We start from the raw sequence: 24,018 nt of genomic DNA, 5'->3' as shown, positions 1-24,018 counted from the left end.
TCTTCCTATCCTCCTCCCTTTTTTTCTGCCTGCCTGCCTCCTACCATTTCTCCTCCACTCTCTCCTGCCTCCCTCTCTCTCTCTCTCTCGCTCTCCTCTTCACTCCCCTCCTACCGTTTGGACTGCAGTAGTCTCTCCTCAGCCTCCTGTCTTTCTCTTAGCAGCCTCTGCAGGTGAAGGATCTCCCTCTGGTAAGAAGCTGTCCTCCCCTCTGCTGCCTCCTCCAACGCTGCCAGTCTGGTTGACGCCTGCCTCCGGTACACCTGCACATAACATACACACACGCGCGTGCACACACAACACACACACACACAGAGAGGAATGAGATGTGGAGTGTTGCTATGAAAGAGGTGGATTTACATGAAGGACAGCGCAGCAGAGACAACTGGAGTGGAGGAGGGGGAGTCACACACATTGGGACAAGGTGAGGAACAACACACACTAACCTGCAGATATTCTACAGAGTGGCTACTTGTACTGCATTTGGTGTTTATTTGTTTGGAGGGTTTGCACTTGTGTTGGTGTCTGTTTGTGTCTATGTCCAGGATTAATAGTTGTTGTTTTAGACTCATATTTAAGTTGCTGTATCCACAGATAAGCAGCTGCTGAGCTGCAGACAGCCTATAACTACTGCTCTTAGTGCAGCACCCACACACACTCATACAAGTGGAATACATGTTTATTGTTCTGTGGACTAGTTTAACTCAGCTACTGCAGTATAACGCTCATGACATGATAAAGCAAAAGGAGGGCCATTTAAGTTAAGAAATAATCAATGACAGAAAGCACTGTAAGAAGGAACGAGAGGCAGAGGATAAATAAAGATGCACAAAAAGAAAGAGAGGGTAAGATACTGCGTGTTGCTGCTTTGTGCTCTGCAGTTGGAGAAGGAAAAAGGTGTGAATAAGGACAGAAAAGGACTGAACAAGGCAAAAGGACTAAATAAGGACACACACTGTGTGTGTCTGCTTTCAGCCAGTTTATTTGTGTGTTCATTGGAGTTTCAGTCTGAAACAAACAAGTTGTTTCAACTCTTTTACATACTTACAGATCACAGGCTTTATCACTGGCTTATTGGGAATGGATTATTAGACATTTTGTACTGCAGCACTTAATCAAAGTGTTTTATGCTTTAACACTGGTGATGATTTTGATACTGATTTATCTATAAGACCATACCTCTGATGCTCCCCTGCTCCCTTCCTTTTAAATCTAGTAATTATGATACCAGATCAGAGGCCTGGCGAGATGTAATTATCCAAACATGATGGGTTCGCACATTGAATATTTTCCTGACTGTTGTATACAAGCACAGGAGTCAACTGTTTTTTTTCTTTAGCCAGCCAATTACATTCAGGATTCATGTTTCTCCCAACAACAAAAAACATGGAACAATTTGTCATTGTAAAACCTGAGTGCTATAGAATGAGTCCAATGCTAAACAGAGAGATGGCATACAATAGGAAATCAGTTAGCAGAAATGAACCATTTCTTGTGAAATAAAGGAGTGAATTATCTTTTCTCACCTAAATAACTGTACTCCTGTTACATCTATGTGACACCACCTGTTAAACAGGCTTTGGAATCACATGTTGAACTTCATTACCTGTTCATTGACTTTATAGCTTTGATAATTCACATTTTCTATGATTGAGTCCATGGTTGTGGTTTTGAATTTACGTATGTGTTTCTTATCGATTTTATGAATGTTTAGGCCACGCTCAAAGTCAAGACAGCTTGCTCTCTTTCTAGTCTGTCTGATGAAAGATGGGGAAAAAAAAGAAATGAATTGCCCAGGACAGATTTGAGAGCTGAGAACATGTCAAAATGATTTTTGCTCTGAGTAAAAAGGACTTGATGAACAAGTGGGTAAAATTCATTTTTAAGTTCAGCAGGGTGTGTGCAAAAACACAGAGTCAATGTCACTGAAGGAAAAGAATCAAACAATCCACTTTAATTAGTAATTTGTGAATTAACTGTGTAATGTATACTTGTATGTAGCGCTCCGGTGTGAATTCATACTATAAAATCCTATACTGAGGTAAGTATTACTAACAGAAAAGTAGGAAAATAAAGAAAAATCAAAAGGCATAGCTACAAATCTAACAACTTTTTTGAGAAACCTTAGCTACTTTCCACAGAAGACAGTAACTAGTATTTCCCCTCGAGGGCAAGGTCAGGCTTTCCTACTGCAGGCACACCCCTCTATGTGTCTCATTCATTTGACTGCACATCAGCTGACATAGACATGAATGAGCTTCTAACCTTCTCTCTGAGTGATCATTTTAGAAGTAAATATAGCTGAAATCACAGCACAGCCGTTGTCTTTAACTTATGTGTATGGTGATTTTGTCAGATGACGTTGCACTTGTGAAATCTGGATTTTAGCAGAACAGAGCAGCAGCTTGAAAATGAGCACAGAGAGTAGAAGACAAACAGATAAAGGGCTTAAAGCAGCTGACACCACGCACAATGAAAATATGATACGATGATGTCACAAATATGCTAATTAGCGTATCATGTCATCTAGAGACGTTTGGCAACTTTTCAAACAGGCCTTAGCCAGTAGTTGTTTACAGCAGTTCCACAGTTTTTAATTATGTCCTCAATTTTACCATATGCTAGGTTTTGACCTAGTATTGTTGTATTAGTATTCTTATAATCTATGCCAACTAATGCAAGGATGACTAGGGCACCAATCTGGTCATAGCTAGAAACTGAAGGGGGTGTATCTGGTACCACTATGTGACACTTTCAAGATGTATGATTTGAGTGTAGTTAAATTTGGTTGTTGCCTAGTCCTTCTATATCATACCCATACCCTGTACCATATTCTACACCCTGTGTTACCATTTCTACCACACAGCTAATAACTGTTGCAAAGGCAGGATGCACCTCCTTCACAACAAATGAATCTTATTTTGAGACAAACAGACGAAAGTTAAAAATCAAAAATGAATGTTGAAGGAAGATAGTCCATGAAGAACAAAATCCAACCATTTACCATTTACCTCAATCATTTACCCATTTCCATAATGACTGAATAAACACTGTACCTCAGAGTTGACATTATATCTATACGTGCCCGTTTTTTTATATGTGCTGTATTTATGTGTAATTTCCCTCACTGCTAAAGACAATCAAATGTGTCTCAGCAGTTCATCTCTCAGATATACTTACAGACCACAGAATATAAACAGAAGACACAGCCCCATGAAGCTTATGAGCAAGTCATCATTAACAGATGGATAGACATGTGCAAACGTTTGTTCAGCAGTAGGCACACTGGAAATTCCTGCTGTTGAAATGGATGTGTGAATGAAGTCCAAATCCTGATAGCAGACAGACCTTGAGATCGATTGGGTACATGAGAAATATACTGTACAAGCCCTGACCTCACCCTGGGTGTGTAATTCATTACAAACCTGTTTCATGAAATCATTTGTTACAGGCACAGGATGACAAAGATGTATGACCTCACTGTCTCCTGAATGTATTGGATGTCACAATGCCCAAAAAGCCCTTCAACCATGAGGTGGCTTGTTTTCTTAGATATTTTACCTTATAGGCAGGGCAGCTCTGCTTTATAACACAATGTGCGTTCTGTGCATCATCAGACCAACAACTGAAAACATTTCAAAGATTCTGCTTTTCACTGAACCAACTCTTGTGTAGCTGTTAGGCTTAATCACAACACACACTATGTTAAACAAGCTGTTCTGTTTCCACAAATATGTGTAAGCAAGAGGCCACAAATTGCAAGTAGTGTTGCAGAGACAGATAACGTAAGCATGACTCAGATGCAATTGTGTACACAGCTCAGGACCACACTGCAGTACCACAAAGAATCAAATCAGCACTGAAAAATATGTGCGTATAGTTAAAATGAAGTACATCAGTATTAGTATATACATGCAGCATGCCTATGTTAAATTTTAGCATATGTCATCAGTTACCACCCTGCTATTGTATGATGTACTTAGAAGCCCCTTGAGGCAAATTTATGGTTTGTGATTTGGTCTATTTAAATAGACTCTGACCGAAGAGGCTGTCAACAAAGACAGGCTATTTACCATTGCCCTTCTTCAGGGGCCAGAGAGTGGGAATTCCAAGAATCAGCATCGTCTTTACAAGTAAAAACTCTGATTCTGAGTGCGTGTGTGTGTGTGGCTGCGTTTCAGAGAGTTACACAGAACTTAATCAAACCAAACCATCTTAAGCTGTACTGACAAAGCTACCAGTATGTATTAAAATGACCAAAATAGCTAACGAACTGACCACTGCAACTTGATAATGCAATTATTTGGAAAAGTTTTTCCACATTTGGGCATATGCAGGGTAGGCCAAAACTGTCCAAGAAGTCATTCTTATTTTTTCATTTATTCATGTGTTTATTTACAATGCTTTAGTAAAGAAAATCATTAGGCAATTTATTTATAATACACTGAGGGAATTTACATTGCAGCAAAGAGAAGTCAAAGACACAGGGCAACACACCAGATCAAACATGTTTTTTAAAAATTAGAACGCTCCAGACACATTCAAGAAGCACTCAAAGAAAGTTTGAGAGCACAGGATCTGCAGGGGGCCAACTCTGTCTCAGCAGGGTGGCTACAAGCCCTGCTGACAAGTGCAATCTAAATATTCATCTCAACTGTATCTGAATCTTGTCCTATTATATACTGGGGACATGGCTAAGAGCCTTAGTCCTTTAAAATGGCCCCAGCTTTCTCCCCAGGCAGCATGCTAAATCCCAGTTGTGCTCAGTAACGAATGGAAATGGTATTAGATGTTGGAGAACTGTAATCTGGGAAGCAAAATGTCTCCAAAGCTTGGCCTGAATCTCCATCAACCCCCCAGGGAGGCAGCAGGGCGCCAGCATCAGCCCAACCGAAGCGGTGACATTTTGCCCTCACAACAAGCTGAGCTAAGCAATGCCAAACCAATACATCTCCCCTTGTAGCTGTAGCCCAGAGGCTGGCTGACCTTCTCCACCCAGTAACAGCAAAAATACTAAAAATTCAGAGCAGACAAGTATTTTTTTTCTACATCCCAGGGAGTGATTGTAGCTGTATTAAAGATGTTTTTCATTATTTTGTTAACAGTTTTTTGTTACACTTTTGTCTCCGGAGATTTCACTGAGCACAGTTCTCTTTTTGTCCTCACACCTGAGAATCTTTCAGTACAAACACTGTCTTTGACTGATGGCCACAAGGTTTTCAGCAGGGACTGAGATTTGTTATTAGTCTCAACAATATTCCTGTTAATTCCAAGACAACATTAAATCAGTTTTGTATTGATATAAAGATAGAATCTCCTGTTATATAGGAGGGTTTTGAAACCCCACAATTGAGCTGTATTGCATGTGATCCTTTGCTCAGAAATTGTAAGTACATTTCAGTCGGCCAGCTCACATTAAATGGAGTTTTATGTGAATACAGAATACGTATTTGGCATCCAGACTCTCTGGCAATAACAACTATCCCCTGTGGTGACCTCGATCTTACAGGTGGACGCTGTAGGAGAGCACTGAATATATGTGGCAGTGACTAACTTGGGTTGCCTACTCTAGCTGGCTCGCAGGCTTCACACCATTAATCTTCTAAAATGACCAGTCACTTGATTCCTTTGTGTGTCCATATGAAAACCCAGCTGTAGTTGATCCTTTAGGTCCTACCACCTCGTCAAAGCTGACCATGTCTCAGCACTGCCATATGTCCTGCCTTATGCTGAAATTGGATTTGTGCCACAGCCAACAACTGCTACAACAGTCTGAATGCAGAGCAAATTAAGATTCTGTTAAGACGACTGTATATGCAGTATATGCTCTCTTTTTATCTTCCAACCTGCCATTATTCTAATTAACACCTTGAAACCTCACTAATAACATCATACTATTTTATCCAATTCTTTCATTCACAAATCCAAACGATTCCCTGCAGCAACAACTCCATTCCGTTAGCTAGAAAACACTGCGTGTGTAAACAGATTAACCTTTCCGCCTGAGATTGGCTGTCTCTTGTCATTAGCAAGGGTAAGCCCAGAGGTAATGAAGCAGTTGCATGGAGCAAGCAAAAATCAAGTACACAAGACCCTACCCTACACCCACCTGACTGTATTTAATAAGAGACAAGTGGATGTACTAAATGAGAGCACAGTGAAACAAAAGAACACAATACAGGAAGTTAAATCTAATGGATGAAACAGGTTTATCTGATGTAGGCATGCAGTGGAGCAACATATGTTTCCTGTATGTTTCCTAAAGTACTGTTTGTTTACTCGACAGCTTCCACTAGAAGGCAATGTAAGAGTGTGGCTGCAATTCTTCGCTCCCAGGGGCCCAAAAAAACCCTCTGTGGTTGTACTTGTTAGCTTCCAGCGGCTAACCATAGAACCACAGAAAACTAACAATACACTGGGCAACTCCCTGTGGCCAATAGCAGAATCCTGTGGGTATCTGGGCAGCTCCAAGGTGTGAATACATAAAACTTCATGACTGTGAAGCAGGGTGGGGTTGGAAAACAGCATTTACTGTAGGTCAGCAAACTTCAGTAAAGGTTAGAAATTATGACATTTCTCCTCCTGAACCAGTGGCGAGCAGCATAAACATCAATATCAAGGAGGATCTGATTTGCCACCTCCCACAAGATTTTGCTGTCATACCCCCCTCCTTTAAAAATCTCTGACCTTTGTCAGCAAGTCAAGTTCTTGTGGTGTGGAGAGTCTACAGTTGTGTGGTGGTTTGTTGGAGGCTGTTTTAAAACGGCAAACAATGATACTGTGTAATCTAAAATGCAATCTTTTTTGACTGCTGGGTTTGACACAAATAGCTGGGATAGGCCTGACTCTGTGGCAGGTGGGAGAAAGCTGTTTACCTACCAGAGTAAAATCAACCATTTGTTGGTATTTAATAGAACTGATGTTTTGAAGCATGTTTAAGATGTAAAGATCCTGGTGGTTTGGCTCTGTGTTTACCTTTGAGACTCTTCTTATTTCTTTGTCATTTCCCTGGCATATAATCATTTAGAGGTTAAGGTAGATTAATGAGGTGAATCTCTTTCACAGATCTGGACTTGATACTGTGTATTGCTGGCAGCCTACTGATGCCTACAGATGGCAGTTGTTTACTGCTATTTCTACTGCCCAGATATGTTGTTCTACTTAGTTGTTCTACATTTTAACTGGGATGAAAAATCACATATTGTGCTGTGATGTGTATCCTGTGGTTGGGGTTACTGTGGTATTAAGCTGAACAGCTGTCCACTCAATCAACAACAGACATTAGACATGGGTGTGCATTTCAAGAGGCCGCTTTGCCACTGTCGCATGTTGTCGCAGCACAGCTACCATAATATTTTCACTGGACAACATGGAGGCAGTAACAATAGCCACTCTGAGAGCACTTTAAGAGCACTCCTCTGGTATGGGGAAAGCTGGTGCTCCCAGAATAAACCCACATTACCACAGAGATTCACACTCAGGGCCTGCTTGATCTGAAGCAACAGTGCTCAGTCAACACCCCCCCCCATATCATTCAATGGTTTTTGTGATCATTTCTACTGGACTCGAGCATCTAATGAAGCTTGTTCTGACAAACCACACTGTCAGCAGTGGCTGGATCATTTGTGATGTGGCTAACATATCCATTTCCACCCCAAGGCTTCCCATTGCTGCTCTGTGTCACAAAGTGAGTGAAAGAATGCTGATGCAATTATTTTGTTATTTGCTATTTTTTACATGCATTATTTTGTATTACTGTTATTGTTATATGTTTTTTTACCTCTGGTCCTACAGTAATCAACAGGTTAAAATCATTTCTGCACTACAAACAGATTTCTCCACTACTACTATGCTTCTACAGTGATACAGCAAAAACACCCTGACACAGAATCACTAATCTGCCTTTATTTGACACGCCTGCAAAAACTGTGAGGAGCCAGTTGCTCAGATTACATGCTTAAATGCTCCATTAACACATTATGCTGCATCTTGTTACAGGCCATAACCCCAACTTCAACTCTTTTCTTCAATTCTATTCACTTCTTATTTTATTGTGCTTTTATTGTGAAATACCTTCAGTTTTGTTGAATCACTGCTTACACATGTTGTTAGTTACTAGCTTATCTGAACATTGTATCACCTCTGTCATTGTTGCAGGTGGCCCTGTTTTGTTAGTGTATGCTTTTCTTGCTGCCTCACACTCTTGTGTTTGCCTTCATTAAATGGCAGAGCTTCCAGAACTGAGCCACAATACTGTGCTTATGATGAAACACACTTTGACAAATGTGGTCTTGACAGAATGTTGTTTGTGTGAGATGCATCACTTTAGGTCCATAGATTTGTCTTTGTCACAGCTAAAGATTGCAGAAAATTGCCTGAAAATCAATCTAAATGACAGCAGCTAAAAAGCTGAACAGGTTACTATACAGAATATGGAGTAGGAATGCCACAACTGATTATACTGCAATGTTTTTAGACAAATTTACCTACTGTTCTGTCAGGCAAGGCTGAGAACTACTTAACCTCTCTAACTCTATTAAGAAAAGTCAGTAGACTGTGCTTGGAAGGTTTTGCAGGTGAACATGCACTGAAGTCATTCAGAGATGTTTGCACGGCTGTTTTTGTTTTTACACGTTTAGAACAAAGCGCGCGTGTGTGTGTGAGAGTCGAATTTACCAATCAGCATGCGTGAGATGCAGGTCTGCATGATGCATTGTTGAAATTTGGAAGGTGTGCACGTCAGTTACTCTGTGACCAGTACTTACCCATAACACCCTTCTCTATTGTCTCAACGTAGATTCAGGAGACATTTTTAGATGTATCTTTGCAGAAGCATAATTTCAGCTTAAACTGCCAACCAGTCAAATTTCCATACTTTTTTTCAACTTCTGATTGAAAGTTAAAAATCCTAAATCCCAGTTTGGCCTATTGAGAGTCGTTTGACTGGACTTAATGTCAAGCTTTTGGAATAGTCAGGGTGTAAATGTATATGAATTGATTTAGTTGCATAAACAAATACAATGAAATATGAGAATTTATTGGGATTTAGTGCAGACTTTAAGGAATACTAATACAGAATATAAAGTTCTAAGAAATATGAAAGTGCACCAAAATATTATTAGCAAAGGGCAATGTTCCTGTGCAGTATTTCAAATAAATAAACCCAGAAAGTACAGTTGGAACTTACTCTATGTATTTTAACAGGCCAACTGTTCAAAAAAATAAAGGAAGTTTACCAAAACTGCTCTGTTTTTACACATAATTGTTGTGAACAAGGATGAAAAATCTGCCAACAGCAGCATGAAGGTAATCCTCTGGATCAATGGCATAATTCAGAGAAGCATCACCAAGCAGATATTCTGACAGCAAAGGTCAAAGCTATCATCAACAATCCACACAGAGAGGAGGAGGAGAGAGGAGGGGACAGGGTAACAGAGAACATACAGCCTTGGGAGAATAAATACACCATCTTGTCTGCCATACGATCTGATAAATCATAAGCCATACACATACACACAAATGTGCAGCCAGAGTTTAGGAACAGTGGGGTGCACTGGGGGCTTTTTGTGAAGTGTGCCTGCTGTATGTCTGGCAGTCAAAATGTTGTAGGAGGTAGATCCTCTGCAGGTGTGCTGTTAGTCACATGGCAAGTTTGAGAATTTTTCTCACTTTTTTAAAACTATCACACATGCACTTGATATTTTTGAGCATATGTTTTAGGTGAATTGTAACATTGTGAGATACAGCAGCTCTGCACTCTGAAATTGTTGACATATGTAAGGAAAAGATATTTTCCCAAATAATTAAAACATTGTCAGTAAAAAGGCACAGAATCAGACTCAATCCAAGTACCTATCGGCTAAAACCAAAAGCAAATAGTTTTTTCAAGAAGAGAGCACAAATCCACTAGCTTGCCCTTATCATATGCTACAGTGTAAATGCAGGTAAACAGCGCTTGATCAAATTCATCTTGCCAGGATCTATACAGAGTATTGACTGTTTTTTAATCCTGGCTGTAAAAGGTTCAGATCCAATAGAGCGCCTGGAGATCAGTGTTGCACAGACTTCTGTAGCTATGATAATACAGCTTAGACTTTGCTTTTATCTTGGGGATCAAAGTCTTTTCCATTACGCGACAAAACTTGTCGATCAAAGCACTTTTTTCTTTTAAAAATACCGACTTGTTACTGGTAGTGGTTTGTAGAATAATTTAATGTGATACGTTATTGATTTTCGCAATGGGGAAATTCTCCTCTGGTTGGACCTCACGTGAGAGGGAGGCCAGCTACAAAACAGCATGGATTGAGATGGCAGAGATTCAATCAATCTGTTGGTTAGTACATACTGTTCTAAGTTATTCAAATTAAATGACAAAATACATTGCTTGAACCACCCCTTAGAAGGACACGTTTTCTGATCGGAAGCCCCTATTAGCAGGACGACAGGATTTGTCAGAGTTCAAAATTGTTACAAATCACAGGTCATCTTTATTGTGATGTGACAACTCCAGGGTTAAGGTTTGGTTAGGTTTACGCACAAATACGATGTGGTTAGGTTTAGAGAAAGATCCTGATTTGAGTTAAAATAAACTTGGGATAAAATGACTACTTGGCTAGGTTTCGGGGAGCTTCATCATCATGGTTACAAAGATAAGTGGTTAAGTGGTTAAGTATATGGAACAATCATGGTCAAGGTCACAAGGAAACAACAGGGAACAGTGGTCTCTTGTGTTATAGCTGTATGTTTTAGTGACCCAACCATCCATCCTGACTTCTTCCCTACACAAACACTTTCACCTGGCTGGCTCCTTTGCACCCATCACAGTAACTACTTTTACACTGCTTTAAGGCCTTTCCATTTACTTAACTGAAATATAAAACCATCTGAAGGTGGTTGGACAGGTATGTGTGCAGTTTTAAGTTTAAATGAAATCTAGTACACAGTCGAAATTAAGCATAATTATGCATATCACATCTACTGTGAGTACCTTGATTGACTGTAGGCAGTGAGTAAGCTCTCATCATGGATGTTTATGAGTTTAGGCAGCAGGTATTTCATGGTATTTTGATCATGTTATATGCTGTAGTGAAATCTCATTATCACCTGAAAGGCTCCTTTGATTCAGACTTCCTTGTTTTTCTCATTCCTCTGAAGCTTCTTTATCCCTTCACTATTTCACACAAGTCAAATGTTTTTGTTTTGTCAAGTTGAATTAGGTTTTCCTTGTTGTCATGTAAGAATCACACTGGAACAACATGGAACAACATGGCATGCTAGAGCAGAATCAAATGCATACAGGATAAAAGTGCACATTAGTGTTTAAATGCAATGTGCAACTTAGATAGTAGGTAAACTCAGCCTCCAGTTTTATGTGTGTAAATAACATGTTTCTAGATGTATATGAAATGTTTAGTCAGCCTGAACCTCTGTATCTTCAAAGCACACTCTCTGAATAAAGAGTAGTCTCCAAAATCATTACACAGCCCAACTCATCCTGCTGTCTACAGTATATATTATTGAAAATGCCAAGATAATAAGAGGGACTCTCCTGTGTTTTCTAGAGAACGATGCAATAAACTACTGTATGTTTGCACAGTATGTTTTTACAGTAAGATGTAACTGGATCTCTAAATATCTCTAGAGAATAGGAACACAATTTCATTCTTTCCAGCCTCAACTCTCCCCCAGTCCACCAATTCCTAAATGTCAAATGTCAGCTTTCGTCCACCTCCTCCCCTGTGTTCTGTGTTATTCCTCGTCCACAGTGGAGCTACATAACCATTTCAAATCAGTCTCACACTTTTCAAATTTAACATTTTTACCTTGGAGACCCATTATTCAGTCAGTCAACCTGTCAATGAGTCAGTCGACTAGTCAGTTAACTCATCTGTCAGTCAGTCAGTACATAAGTCAATCACCTGCTCTGTCAGTCAGAACTCACATATATGACACAACACTGGGAAGCTGTTCTCCTACATTTGTCTTTCTTCATGTGGACTTCACAACACTGTATTCTACCACTCTATCACTGTCTTTGATTATTTATTGTTTTGTGGCTCATCAATCGCTCCTCTGCACAGCTACAGCTGCCCTTTATTGTACCACCATGCACCTGTATGAGCCCACTGTTATTTATACCAGCAGCTCATCACCACAGGCTCCCTTCAGTTCTAGAAGAAGGCATGTACAAGGCCAAGTTGAAATCAAGTTCAGGACTGAGAAATGAAGAATCTGGCAGCAGATAAAGATTAGAAAAACACGGCTGGTTGTTGAACCTCAGCAGCTCAGCAGAAAAATGTTCTCCCAAATGACAACGTAGCTGAACTGCTCTGGACCATCCATCTGGCTGACAAATGGTGGCTGTGATGTGCCATTAAAGGTAGTAATAAGCCAATAAAAGAGGAGAAAAAGGAGAAAGCAAACTGATGTAAATAATGCTGATGATGTTTCAAAATATTTAAAAAAGGCTTTGAAAAAGTTTTATGAAATATGAAAAGCATTATTTTGTCTTGATGAGACACACAATTCTTTCTGGTAACAAAGCTGATTGTTGTTGTTTACACTGCAAACACAGGATAGTTCTATGAACAACTGTAACCTTTACACTAAGGTTCATGTTGCATGTTGCATAGCAAGGAGCTGGATACTCCCGTGCACAATCCCAGTGTTGTGCCCTTTCTTTACAACATGTATTTGTCCTTGACTTCAGGGGAAAACAGGGCGATTCTGCTCCTGGGATTGATGTAGAAGGAGCTGGTTCTTTCTGACATCTTTCTGACATGTTTCAGAAGGCTTTTTAACGCAACAGACTGGTGGCTGAAATATTTAACAGTCACCAAGTCACAGAGAGGCCTGCTGGGCAATTGCCAATGCAACATCCACCTATTCAATCTATATTTCATGGTCATGAATGAATGAATGACTGGCTTTTCTTTATATAGCATCTTCCTGTCAGGAGGGGGACTTGCTAATGACCAAATACAGATTTAAAGTAAAGTAATAGGAATGAAGTAACTGCAATGGGTCAGCAAAGTACTCAGTAACTTTTTGGAGGTTTAACTAAACCCTTTGTAATCCTCTTGAACCTTTACAGAATCACAATGAATTTAACCACATAAAACAGGACCTGAACAAAGCTTCTCTGCTGCGACCCCATCCTATCCATGTAGCTACAAGGACTGTATAAGAATGCTTACCATCTTACTGTAGCTGATATTAGGAATATGAGGAGAACTGATGAAACTCTGTATACAGGATGTCCACGTCAGCATGTTCTGGTGGCTGATGATAACATCTACACACCCGCAAAAAGCTGCATATAAGCACATTATGTCTTCAAAGTGGGCAGGGGTAATGCCACTCAGTAGCTGTCATCTCAAAGACTTCAGACCCCATGAAGATATTTCAGCTCTCCTTTTGTGAAAAGTTACACATAAAGCAGGATTCATATCCCAGAAGGACCATTGCTAGGTGACAGGGAGAACTATAAGAAACATCGCTTTTTGTCTTAGATGTGAGGAAGTCCACCAACGGCCAGCTAAAACAATGCCTGATCTGTGCTACAATGGCCAGACAAATGGTGGAGTCTCAGTGGTCAAGGGTGATGAATGTCAAAGATGCATGTTTCTCCCAGACCAATCAGCCTATAAGGCAGATGTCAAAACCACTGTATGCAGGAAAAACTAAATCTGTGGAAGGAAGAGGAAAGTTTCCTACATCATTCATTTTTAATCGATTAGAAATATAAGAAAGCAATGCACATATAGAACAGGACTTTATAAACACAAAGCACACAACTAAATACCAGAGAGGCACCAAAGTAGTTGGTGATACATGCCCATACTACACTGTCTCCAAAATCCTTGATGGATAAGATCACTCATTTTCTACTCTCAGAACAGAGACTGGATTTGGCTCATATAAAGAAAGTAATATTCTAAATTAGTTAGTGAGATTCTTAACATTTTAAAGAAAGACAGGAAATTCAATATATATAGTCCACTGGAATATAATTTTCATGTGAAACTCAATGACCTGACATGCCTCTCAAAGTACACAGTCTTATCAGTTATCACCGCAAAGCTGATCACTGTTAGACACATCTCTGACACAGCAAACCAGTATACTAACACAACTGGCATCACCGTTGAGCTATTCTTGATGACAGTATCTGGAGTGGAGCGTGTTTCTCATCCAGTCCCCTATCCAATATGTTTCAAGTTGATCTGGGAATATGAAATGGCATTCTGAAAATTACAGACCTGCTGCTAAGCATCCCGTCCCTTTAGTGTGATCACACCTATTTCACAACTCTGAGGGGCATTCTGAGAAATCCACAGTAGATTTGCTTCACTAAAGAATAAGAAGTGTTTGAGTCTTTGCCTCTGGTGGTGAGTTATCAGAGAGCCCATCATGGCTCTGATATGTTCTGTTATATAAGCAAAAGAAATGGTATATCACAGCTGAATGTTTGTGGAATAAGATGTGTTGTATATACCGGTATTGGTTGTACAGTACAGTATGTTTTGGTTTGTATTATTTGGTCTGGTCAGTCTCTAGACTTTGTATGTTCCTGGTCCTGTAGAGTTAGAATAATGCAATTCTTTCTGTGCTAAGTAATTTAACAGTAACAAACCACATGTGTTTGTTATCAGCCATAACCTGAGGATGAATCAGCCTTTAGCTTTATAATCTTTGCTAGGTTCACATATTCATAGTCAGAGTTGATCTTTATTATTATATTTTCCTCTATATCCTGGCTAATTATGTTGTTGCCCTTGAATTCTCAATCAAGGTAATGCCAAGTGAGTTACTTTCAGAAGCTCTTGTCATTTCCTGTTAAACACAAGTTCAGCTGGCTCTCCCATCAGGACTGTGAGGGGATAATATGAGGGGAAAGTGAGGCTCAGTGTTTGTGAGTTTATGTTGTTGTAATCTTAGTAGAATTAGTGTATTGTAATTACTGTTTTTGTGCATGGCCACTAATGTTAAGCCTATGTGATGATGTGGTATTTCTGGCCAGAACAAACAACAGTGTTACACTATCAGTATTCACATACGGGGCTAGCAGGGTCACACAGATGTTTGAGAGGGAGGTTGTATCATTAACCTTCAGTCCAGGGCAAAACTAATAGCATGACATTATTGTTACTACTGCATCTACAGTATATTCTAAGATTTTACCAACTGGTTACCACCCTTTCGAAGTAATATAATCATACCATCATGTACCTACCATTCCATACAAATAATCACCACTATATACCACCAACATATTAAACCCCACCAAAATATTCCTAATATTCTAGTATCATTGCCCACTGCACCAAGACACTACCACTCTACAATGATGTTACCAACAAACATTACCACCACATCAACATGTTATCCCCATGCCTTTGCACACTGCCCCAAGTCATTAGTCACTTAAGAATGACAAAAAAATTTGAAAATTAATTATTAAAATTTAAGAAATGATGTTTCCAATTTAAACAATAATATATTTTTTAAAAAGCGTATTAAGACACAGCCACAATGAATCAAGAATACATAGTTACATCTCTTCTCAATGGAATTCAGTTTCACCCTCAAAAGCCTCAAAACATGTGACCCAATCTATAAATCATACTAATTAAATGAAGAGACGAAGGAAAATAGGCCATTAACTGTAAAACTATATTAATCAAAGACTGGACACACAATGTAAAATAGCCTGTACTAAAATAGTAAAATTAATCTTTGCATTAATTTTGAGACTTCGTCGTATTATCATATTATAAAGATGTAGAAATCTTAAGGGACCTCTAACAGTTTGTTCCTGCAGATGATCTACCACAGTAAAAGTCTGGAGCAGAGTACAGGAGGTGGAGGCTCCTTAAACTCATTCCTATTTATGCTTGGTGTCTATGGATGCATGCTTACAGCTATTTGACCTTATTAATGATGACTGACAGCGTCTTGCTGTTTCTCCATGGAGAAAACAGATCTTAGGAGTTTTCTTGTATCAGCCCTTTAGGACTTCAGTAGCTGTCAGCAATTATGTACAATCCCAGTGAAGCTGCTGGCATCGACTAGAGCTGATACAGGAGTGACAGTCACACAAGTGTTGATATCCTGCACACAAGCTTGTCTAAACCTTAATCCCAGATTATAACTTGAATGTATTTTCATGGGTGGTGGGCGAGGGCAAGTGAGCACTGTGTTTAAAGCAGGTACCTCAGGGGTGGTGATAAGGTTGTGTGAATTGTGACATCTAATCAATAACGATGCCTGCGTTTTCTATTCTTCTCCTTATTCTTTGTAGTAGAGTATTTGCAAGTATTTGCAAGTATCTCCACACAGAGTAGATTTAGTTGGCATATAGCTCCGAGGCATGGATGACAGCACCTACTCCTCTTGGAAAAATCAATAGACTGGAAGCATGATGGTTTTTAAGTAGCTTTTTTTTTTTAACTCTACATCTGCCACAGCTCACATGTTTTTAAATTCTTCCATTATTACAACAATTTTGTAATAATGGCTTTAACTTCCTGCATTTGATCTGGATTAATTCAGCTGAAGTTGATGCTAACTAAAACATTAATTTGGTCAGTGACATTACAAACAACATAGAAGTGAACAAAGAAATTACTTTGCTCTACAGTTCCACATCCTAGCAAACCAAATTAAAAGACTAAACAGGGCTTTATATCATCAAAGCAACAACAAATAAACTAAACTAAAAGCAACAATGTAAAAGATTCAATTCAGGGGTAATTTAATGAAGAACTGCAAAAACATGGTATTTTACACAAAAACACTGAATCAACAAAATCTTTTGAAGGAGCAGCTATCCCTACCACCTCTCCCCAAAGATCAATAGCATTACTGGCTCCTGCTTTGCCTCAAAGAGCTGTGGGACGACACCCTGATCCAATTCCCAAACCATAAATCATTCATCAGCAGCAGGTACACAGAGTAGAAGCAGTCAGAGAAGAAGACAGAGTCCTGACCTTTTCCTGCTGGGCAGTGATACACCAGATACTGTAGTCAGAAACATCTGCTTGTTTCAGTGCCATCTCTAACATCCTACTCAGAGTCACAACGCTGGACTAGAAAGATAAAGATCACTGTACCTCTAACTCTTTTTCTCAATCTGTGTCTGCCTCTATATCTTTTCCCAGAACATGACTTGAAGATGAGCTCCCCTCAGCCTGAGTTAGAGGAGAAGGACTGTCCTCCACCAGAGGAATTAGAATGTAAAATTTGTTACCAGCGCTACAATGCCCACAACCGCAAGCCCAAGATCCTGGACTGCCTGCACCGGGTCTGTGCCCGCTGCCTCATTAAGATCCTGGACATTGCTGATGGTGCAGGCTGCATCTCCTGCCCCTTCTGCCGACACCAAACTGAGATTACAGAGTTTGAGGTGTCAGCCCTGCCTGACGATGCTAATATTATGTCCCACTTGGCAATGCGGGACAAATCCTGGAGCTCCGACCACAACAGGGAGGTGGTCCTGACTCCAAAGAGTTTCTCCTCCTCTAGCCCGTCTCATGACTCCTCCAACTGCCTGGTCATCACCATTATGGAAGTGCAGGGAGACACACAGCACTCCCCAAGCCCCAACGGCAGCTCTGACATTTATGCTGAGCAGAGCCTGGACTCAGTATCGATGGGCTCAAATGGGCCCGCTGACCAGGACGCCCTGTCCAAGTTCTGTAATCACGTCCCACGCATCCTGGTCTGGCTGCTGGGTTTCTTATACTTTGGCTCACTGCCTCTAGGAATCTACTTGCTAGTGATCCAAAGAGTGACACTGGGTATTGTATGCGTTAGCTTGGTGCCATCAAGCTTGACAGTTTGCCTGGTATATGGCTTCTGCCAGTGTCTGTGTCAGGGTATGTGTGACTGCTCCTCCAGGGGCTGATACGAGGCTACCAAACCAGTGGTCCTTGGATGGGATAAAGTCAGCTGCAGAAAACAGGTATTTGCTTTGTTATGTAGATAGATATGATGCCAAAAAGTGAAGGTAATGCCCTTTCCTCAACAGGAGTCTGACTGGCTACCAGTCAGTTATTTTCATGCAAATAATGGGCCAGCCACAAGACTTAGGAAGACCATCTTCAGTGATGGTCCACACTTTCCAGCTGACTAATGAAACTCAGAAACTAGTCTGGCAAGAGCCACTGGCAAACTCTGTTAGTGGGAGCAGACTGTACCTATTTCTGTGATGTATTTCTGTGACCTTAATTGTTCAATGTTGTGTGTATGACCTAGTTTATCATAAAACTTGAGAGCAGACCTTTACTCTTTGACTTACACAATAAAAGCACTGATGAAATCCTAGGCCCTCATTTATCAATGTTGTACATCTAGAAAAATCTTGCAACCATTTTTAACTGAATGGTGGGATTTACTAATTTTTAACTTTACTTTAGGATGTCTGTAGATTTTGATTCAGCTTTAAGCCATTAATACATACAGCACCTTGAGTTGAAAAGTGAGCACTACAACTGACATACCATACACCACACAAGCAAACAATTAAGAAAAAAAAATCAATCGATTGTCTACATTCAAAGTCTGGTAATTTACTTGGTTTTCTTGGGCTATAATCAAATCAATTAACAACTGCATTAAATTATGTCTGGAAAATTGCCAATTGTCAGTAGCAAAAAGGGAGGGAATCAGTGTTGTAGGTGATTTGAAATTAAAAGCAAAGGCACCACAAAGACATTGATTGACAGTGAAAACTTATTTTCATTTTAAATTTGAAAATATTTTCAAATGAAACCATTTCTTTGTGCGTTAAGGAGTGTTTTTCAAAACTATACACCAGCATTTATGCTACAGGCAACCCAGAACTGAATGGATGTTAACTGTGATACTCGTCTTGCCATTAGCTCCTGAAAATATCATCACTAAACGAATGTTGTATGAAGGAAATGCATTGGCACTAACATCTATGGGTTGAAAGATATCAGTCTATTGAACCTGTTGATATAAGTCTGTTGCAACATCTTTTTATCCTGACACTGAAAAAAAGCTGTCCATTTGGCTGAATTTTTACCACAGAAATTCCAGATGTTCCAAATGAGGAATAAAAATGATAGTTGCAATGCAACAAACATTTTAAAATACAAAAGAAAATTACCAAATTTAATGAATGAATTGGCAAATAATACTTCATTTGTTTTACTGTCACAGTCACAGCAGTAGCTTTGAACACACAGTATGTGTGATGAGGTTTGTTGGTGTTGAATATTGAATGTGCCCCTCTCCTTCCCTCTCTTTTTCTCTCTGCTTCAAATAAATACTCACATACCATTCAGGTTGTTGTGTTGAATCTACAGTGTTTGGTACATCTAACACATAAGCCAGACTCATATCTCAGGTTTTTTTGTACTCTTTAAATATTAAGCTCAACAACCTCCAGTTTCTTGTTGGGTTGAATGTAGCAAGGCTGCTTGGTTTTTTTGGTACAGGTTGTAAAAAGCTCATTTGGCTCAAAGGTACAGTTTGTGCTTATGGGAGTCCTCTGTTAACCTTCACATTGGATAACCTGGTGCACATACTGCCATACCTAATCCATGTGGATGTGTTACTGTGTGGCACCTCAAGGTTGTGTGTATTATTTATGTGCTATCTTGATTCATGTCAGAGAAAAGCTCCAATATGTGTACGATCCTGGCATATGAACTTCTGACTAAAAGTCACAATAACTTGCGGTGTAAACATTTAAATGTCATTTCAAAGCTGTCAATGAAGTCTCCTGTAGCTTTAAGCCTCTCCTGTGGTTTCCAAAAAGGAGTTTTCCTTTTACTTCTGCATCCTCAATATAAATTCTGCTGTTTGTTTTCTGAGACAGCAATGAGTTAAAAGGAAGAGTTAGACTATAAATTGCTTTTTAGGGGTGTTTCATTATGTAAGTGAAGGTGGGGGTGTTTAGAGCAGTTATTTACATGACAATGACAATTATCAACTTTCTTGTACTCACAAGGACTCCACATTCACTCAATTTAGGACCTTTTCAGTACAACTGTGATAACTGAGGGCCATGGACGGATTACTTTTAGATATATTGGATGATAAACTTCAGGTACTGATATTTTTTCATTAAAATGGAAATGTAGCATTTTGGAAAACACTTTATGCTAAACCCATCCTGTATAAGTCCAGGACTTATTTTCTATTTTCCTTTTTCCTTCTGACTTCTTCCTATCTTTGTTTCTCTACCTGTCTCTATACTCACTTCTATGTTTCCTGTGTGACTGAAGCTCTCAGCTTAGTGCCACGCTTCTGATAAAAGATGCTACTAGAGAATGAAATAAATGGAGAATTATTTTCTATACATGGCTTGTGTGCTTATTATGGGCTGCTTTAATTCATTAAGTTCACTTTTTGAATATCAACAAGTAACACAATCAACATTGCTGTCATCACTGTTTAATCTTGCACAGTCTGTCTCATCAAACTCAAAAAGACTAGGTGCTGGTGTTAGAATTCAAACCAATAAAATCTAAAGGTGAGAGCTTATTAGTACTTTCACAGAAAGTGTTGTGCAGTGTTGGGCTTGCTAAGATAGAGGTCTAGCTGCATGAGATTACTGTTAGGAGTCAAAAAAAATAGTGACAGGTCCAAAGAGACAGACAACAAAAGAACCATGTCTTTCATAGATAGTGGTGATAAGTCAGGGTAATAGCATTCCTTACTTGACAAATATGAATCAGTCTTTTTTTAAAGTACTGTGATGGTCAAAGATATACAGTAATAAAGCAATAATGTGCTGAGACTGTTTTATACAGTGTAATCAGCAGGAGGCACACAAACTAAGACAGAAAAAAGAAACACAGAAATGAGAGATGACAGACAATGGCAGCAGGTCAGACAGTAGAAAGATATTTTATTTTTCTGCCTGACTGGCAGAACTGTTAGAGTACTTGTCAGTGGAGCGTTTGTCCTGCTGGCTGTACTGCCCGACATCTACAGGACCCTGTCTTTCATCTTTTTCAGTTGAGTGGCAGGTTACATAAAAAAAAACTGTCCTCTCCTACATCTGAAAAGAGAATTACCATTGGTCCAAATATAAGACCACTGAACATAGTAGACTGTCCTGGTTATGAGGGATAATCCACAGACCTCACTGACCTCATGTTTTTATAGGGACTGTTTCTTTGAAAATGGTACCAATTATCATAGTTGACAGTATGTAGTGTAGTGTAGTTTATCAAGGACAAGATGTGATAATAAAGAATGCTGATGTTAACTCTTGTTTAGCTTCTGTCTCTTAACACTTCTTTTCTTCTGCTGAAGTTAGCAGGCTAACCAGCCAGCCCTGGACTGGTCGGCCTATCTCGTCACTTTCTGATATTATAACCTTTTGTCTTGTAAACACAATGATGGCTGAAACTCTTGGTAAAAGACACTTAGCAGCTCCTGGTTCAGCGGCAGAGAAAACCTAAGAAGAGCTCCTTCAAGCCCAATCTGACACAGTTACCCTATCTGATCCAATGAGATGAGGGGAAAAATGATTAATTTCTTCAATAAGCACCAAAGACTGAAGGTCAGAGCTCACAGCACACAGGCAACAGAAGGAGCAAATATTCCTATGATCATATGATTAAGGTTAATCACTGTTGTACATGTAAAAGGTTTTGGAAAAGACATGCAAAGAATGGAGGAGAATTTTTAAAGAAAAAATAGGCTGAAAGTCATCTCACACTGACGTCAAGCAGCACAGGTCATGCTTGTGATCTGGCTATATTTATACATACACTCACTAAAATATTCAACATTTTCAGGTGTTTCAAAAAGATGGGGGCATGGATTTTAATTTGACATGAATAATGTAGTAACAATATGTCCTCTCTTTATAGCACACACTTTACACACAATCCCTCACTTTTCAATTCACAAGGCAGCAACGTGCATTACAATCACTATAGGTTTATAACAATCGAATGAAATCTATAGTTGAGTTGAGTTTTTAGTTGGTCACTAAAAAGAAAGAAACTGATACTGATATTTGCTAGTACTGTATTTCATTTCATTTGTGTGAAAAAACTTTTTTTTCAATTCCCACCTGCTAACTGCTGTGAGGATGAGAATCTCATCAAGTTCAGCAGACCCCATGAGCTGCAGTACGATACAAAAGGGACTGTGGCAAGTAAATGGTCAGGGAAAAAAGTGCAACATTTGAAACTCCATTTCAATGTCTTTCAGAACATAATTGAGCTTTAAAATGGAATATTTGACTGTAAAGGTCAGTGAAATGAGGCCACCATCTTGTGGACTTTTACTGTCATTTTAACTGAGTGGACATCATCAACTCACATGCTCCCACAGCGGCATGTTGGCTGCTGTCCTCTTCCTCTCCTACACCTGTCTCTTCATTAGCTACAGTTATCCCTTCCTGACCCTCTCTTTCTGCTTTAGCTGCCACAGCAGCAGTGGAAATATTCTAAACACATGAACTGGATAGCGAACCTGCTGCTGTAGGGGCCCTTTTTTTATGAGACTCTCTGTGTGTTGCCTCAGAGGGACAAACAGCCAGAATGGTCATTCTGGCTGGAGGATTTATGTTTGATTCAGAGTGTGCAGGGAGGAGAGGGGCTATTCATAGATAGGTCTGTTGTCAATGAGAGAGAGAGAGAGAGAGAGAGAGAGAGAGAGAGAGAGAGAGAGAGAGAGAGAGAGAGAGAGACTGGTGCTAGGAGGGGCTGAGTAAATCCATGCACTGCATGCAGCTCTACTGTGAAATAAGATTTTACCCATCTTAAATAGTAAAAAATACAAAATCAATATGTGGAGGCCAATGTTGATATTGTGGTGTGGTTGCCACAAATAAATCAGTGTATGGGAAACACTGCTGTATATGCTCACCACCCTCTTCTCTGGCAGTCATGGGGTTTTTGTGCTGTGAATCTGTGAGTAACTGGCAATTTTGATAATATATATTATTTACTACCTGTAAGTGGCAAACCTCAAACCAAAATGTTTCCTTTCTTTAATTTGTTTGTTGTCGAGGTTCAAAGGCCCCTGGAAAGCAGAGAATTCTGTAACTACCCACTGAAATGTAGAGAGCTGACAAGAATAATAACACTGATGCAGACCTGTGCAGAATCAAAATCTTGAGCAAAAACTAGTTGCAACCACTGAGACATTGTAATCAGGCATTGCATCATTTTGCTCATACAGTGAACTACAAGTAATCGCAACACTATAAAAATTAAAAAATTAAAAAGTCAAATGAGATCAAGTCACCACTCAAATGTCTCAGCACGCTTGAAATTAAAAGAAAAAATTATCGGTGAAGCTAAATCCTACACAAACAACACCACAGGTTGTATATAATCATAACAAATGTAATTCTCAGTAAACAGATGGCTCAATACTAACCACATAACTAACTCGACAATGCAAAATCAAATGCAGTAACTATGACAAAGAAATTATTATGGCTGAATTGTGCCTCTGTATCAGTGTTGTCTTACCCATGTGTAAAGGCTCAATACGTCTTGCTCTGGCTAATGTGAACCTCCTCAAAACTGTAAACTGTGTTTGGCCTGTTTGAGTTGATTTCTGTTTTTTCCTACATGTTTCTGGTCCCTGCAGTGTTTGACAGTGAAGTCAGTAAGAGGCTGGTTGAAGGAAGGATGTTCTCCAGTGCAGTGCAAACTTCCCACGTGCCACTTTCATAAAGTGAATGAGCAACTGCGAACATGACTTCTTTGATATAAGAAAAAAAAATAGCTGGAACCTCCAGGAATGCACATAACTAAGGTAACCACAATTTGCTCTTTTTCTTTGTTTTATTGTGAATTCAGTGTCTTTGGGTTTTGGTTGGAAAAAATGAGTAACAAGATGGTTATAGATCAAGCTCATATATCTAGTGATGAACATTTTTAAAAAAAATTTTTCACACTTCATGCGCAATTATTCCATAAAAGACAGATTAAACACATAGAGACAGCTTATTCAATGACATGAATAATCTGTGCAGGTGCAGGCCTTTTTTGGTATTTAATGAAGGCATAT

General features: G+C 39.4%; 2 protein-coding genes across 2 annotated transcripts in view; one reads left to right on the top strand and one right to left on the bottom strand.

The window, feature by feature from the left end:
- The window catches only part of cep89 (centrosomal protein 89), a 54,636-nt gene that overhangs the window by 8,559 nt on the left and 22,059 nt on the right, over positions 1 to 24,018 (bottom strand). The window contains exon 17 of the mRNA XM_041065958.1: positions 115 to 263. Within this exon, the coding sequence (XP_040921892.1) occupies positions 115 to 263 (149 nt within the window). The remainder of the gene's footprint in view (positions 1 to 114; positions 264 to 24,018) is intronic.
- Positions 188 to 17,981, top strand: zgc:165481 (uncharacterized protein LOC100073327 homolog). Its single transcript, XM_041064775.1, has 2 exons — positions 188 to 424; positions 17,163 to 17,981. Exons 1-2 carry the CDS (start codon positions 361 to 363, stop codon positions 17,906 to 17,908), a joined length of 810 nt encoding a protein of 269 aa, XP_040920709.1. The 5' UTR covers positions 188 to 360; the 3' UTR covers positions 17,909 to 17,981.

This window comes from Toxotes jaculatrix, chromosome 1 (assembly GCF_017976425.1).
Source record: "Toxotes jaculatrix isolate fToxJac2 chromosome 1, fToxJac2.pri, whole genome shotgun sequence".
NCBI lineage: Eukaryota > Metazoa > Chordata > Actinopteri > Toxotidae > Toxotes > Toxotes jaculatrix.
The sequence above is the reverse complement of the archived record's forward strand: the minus strand, read 5'-3'. Positions and strand labels throughout refer to the sequence as shown.

Excerpts from the sequence above, each read along its gene's own strand:
- zgc:165481 (XM_041064775.1), top strand. The coding sequence starts at position 361 with ATGAAGGACAGCGCAGCAGAGACAACTGGAGTGGAGGAGGGGGAGTCA. Across the intron at positions 425-17,162 it reads GTCACACACATTGGGACAAG|AACATGACTTGAAGATGAGC; the intron begins GTGAGGAACAAC and ends ATCTTTTCCCAG.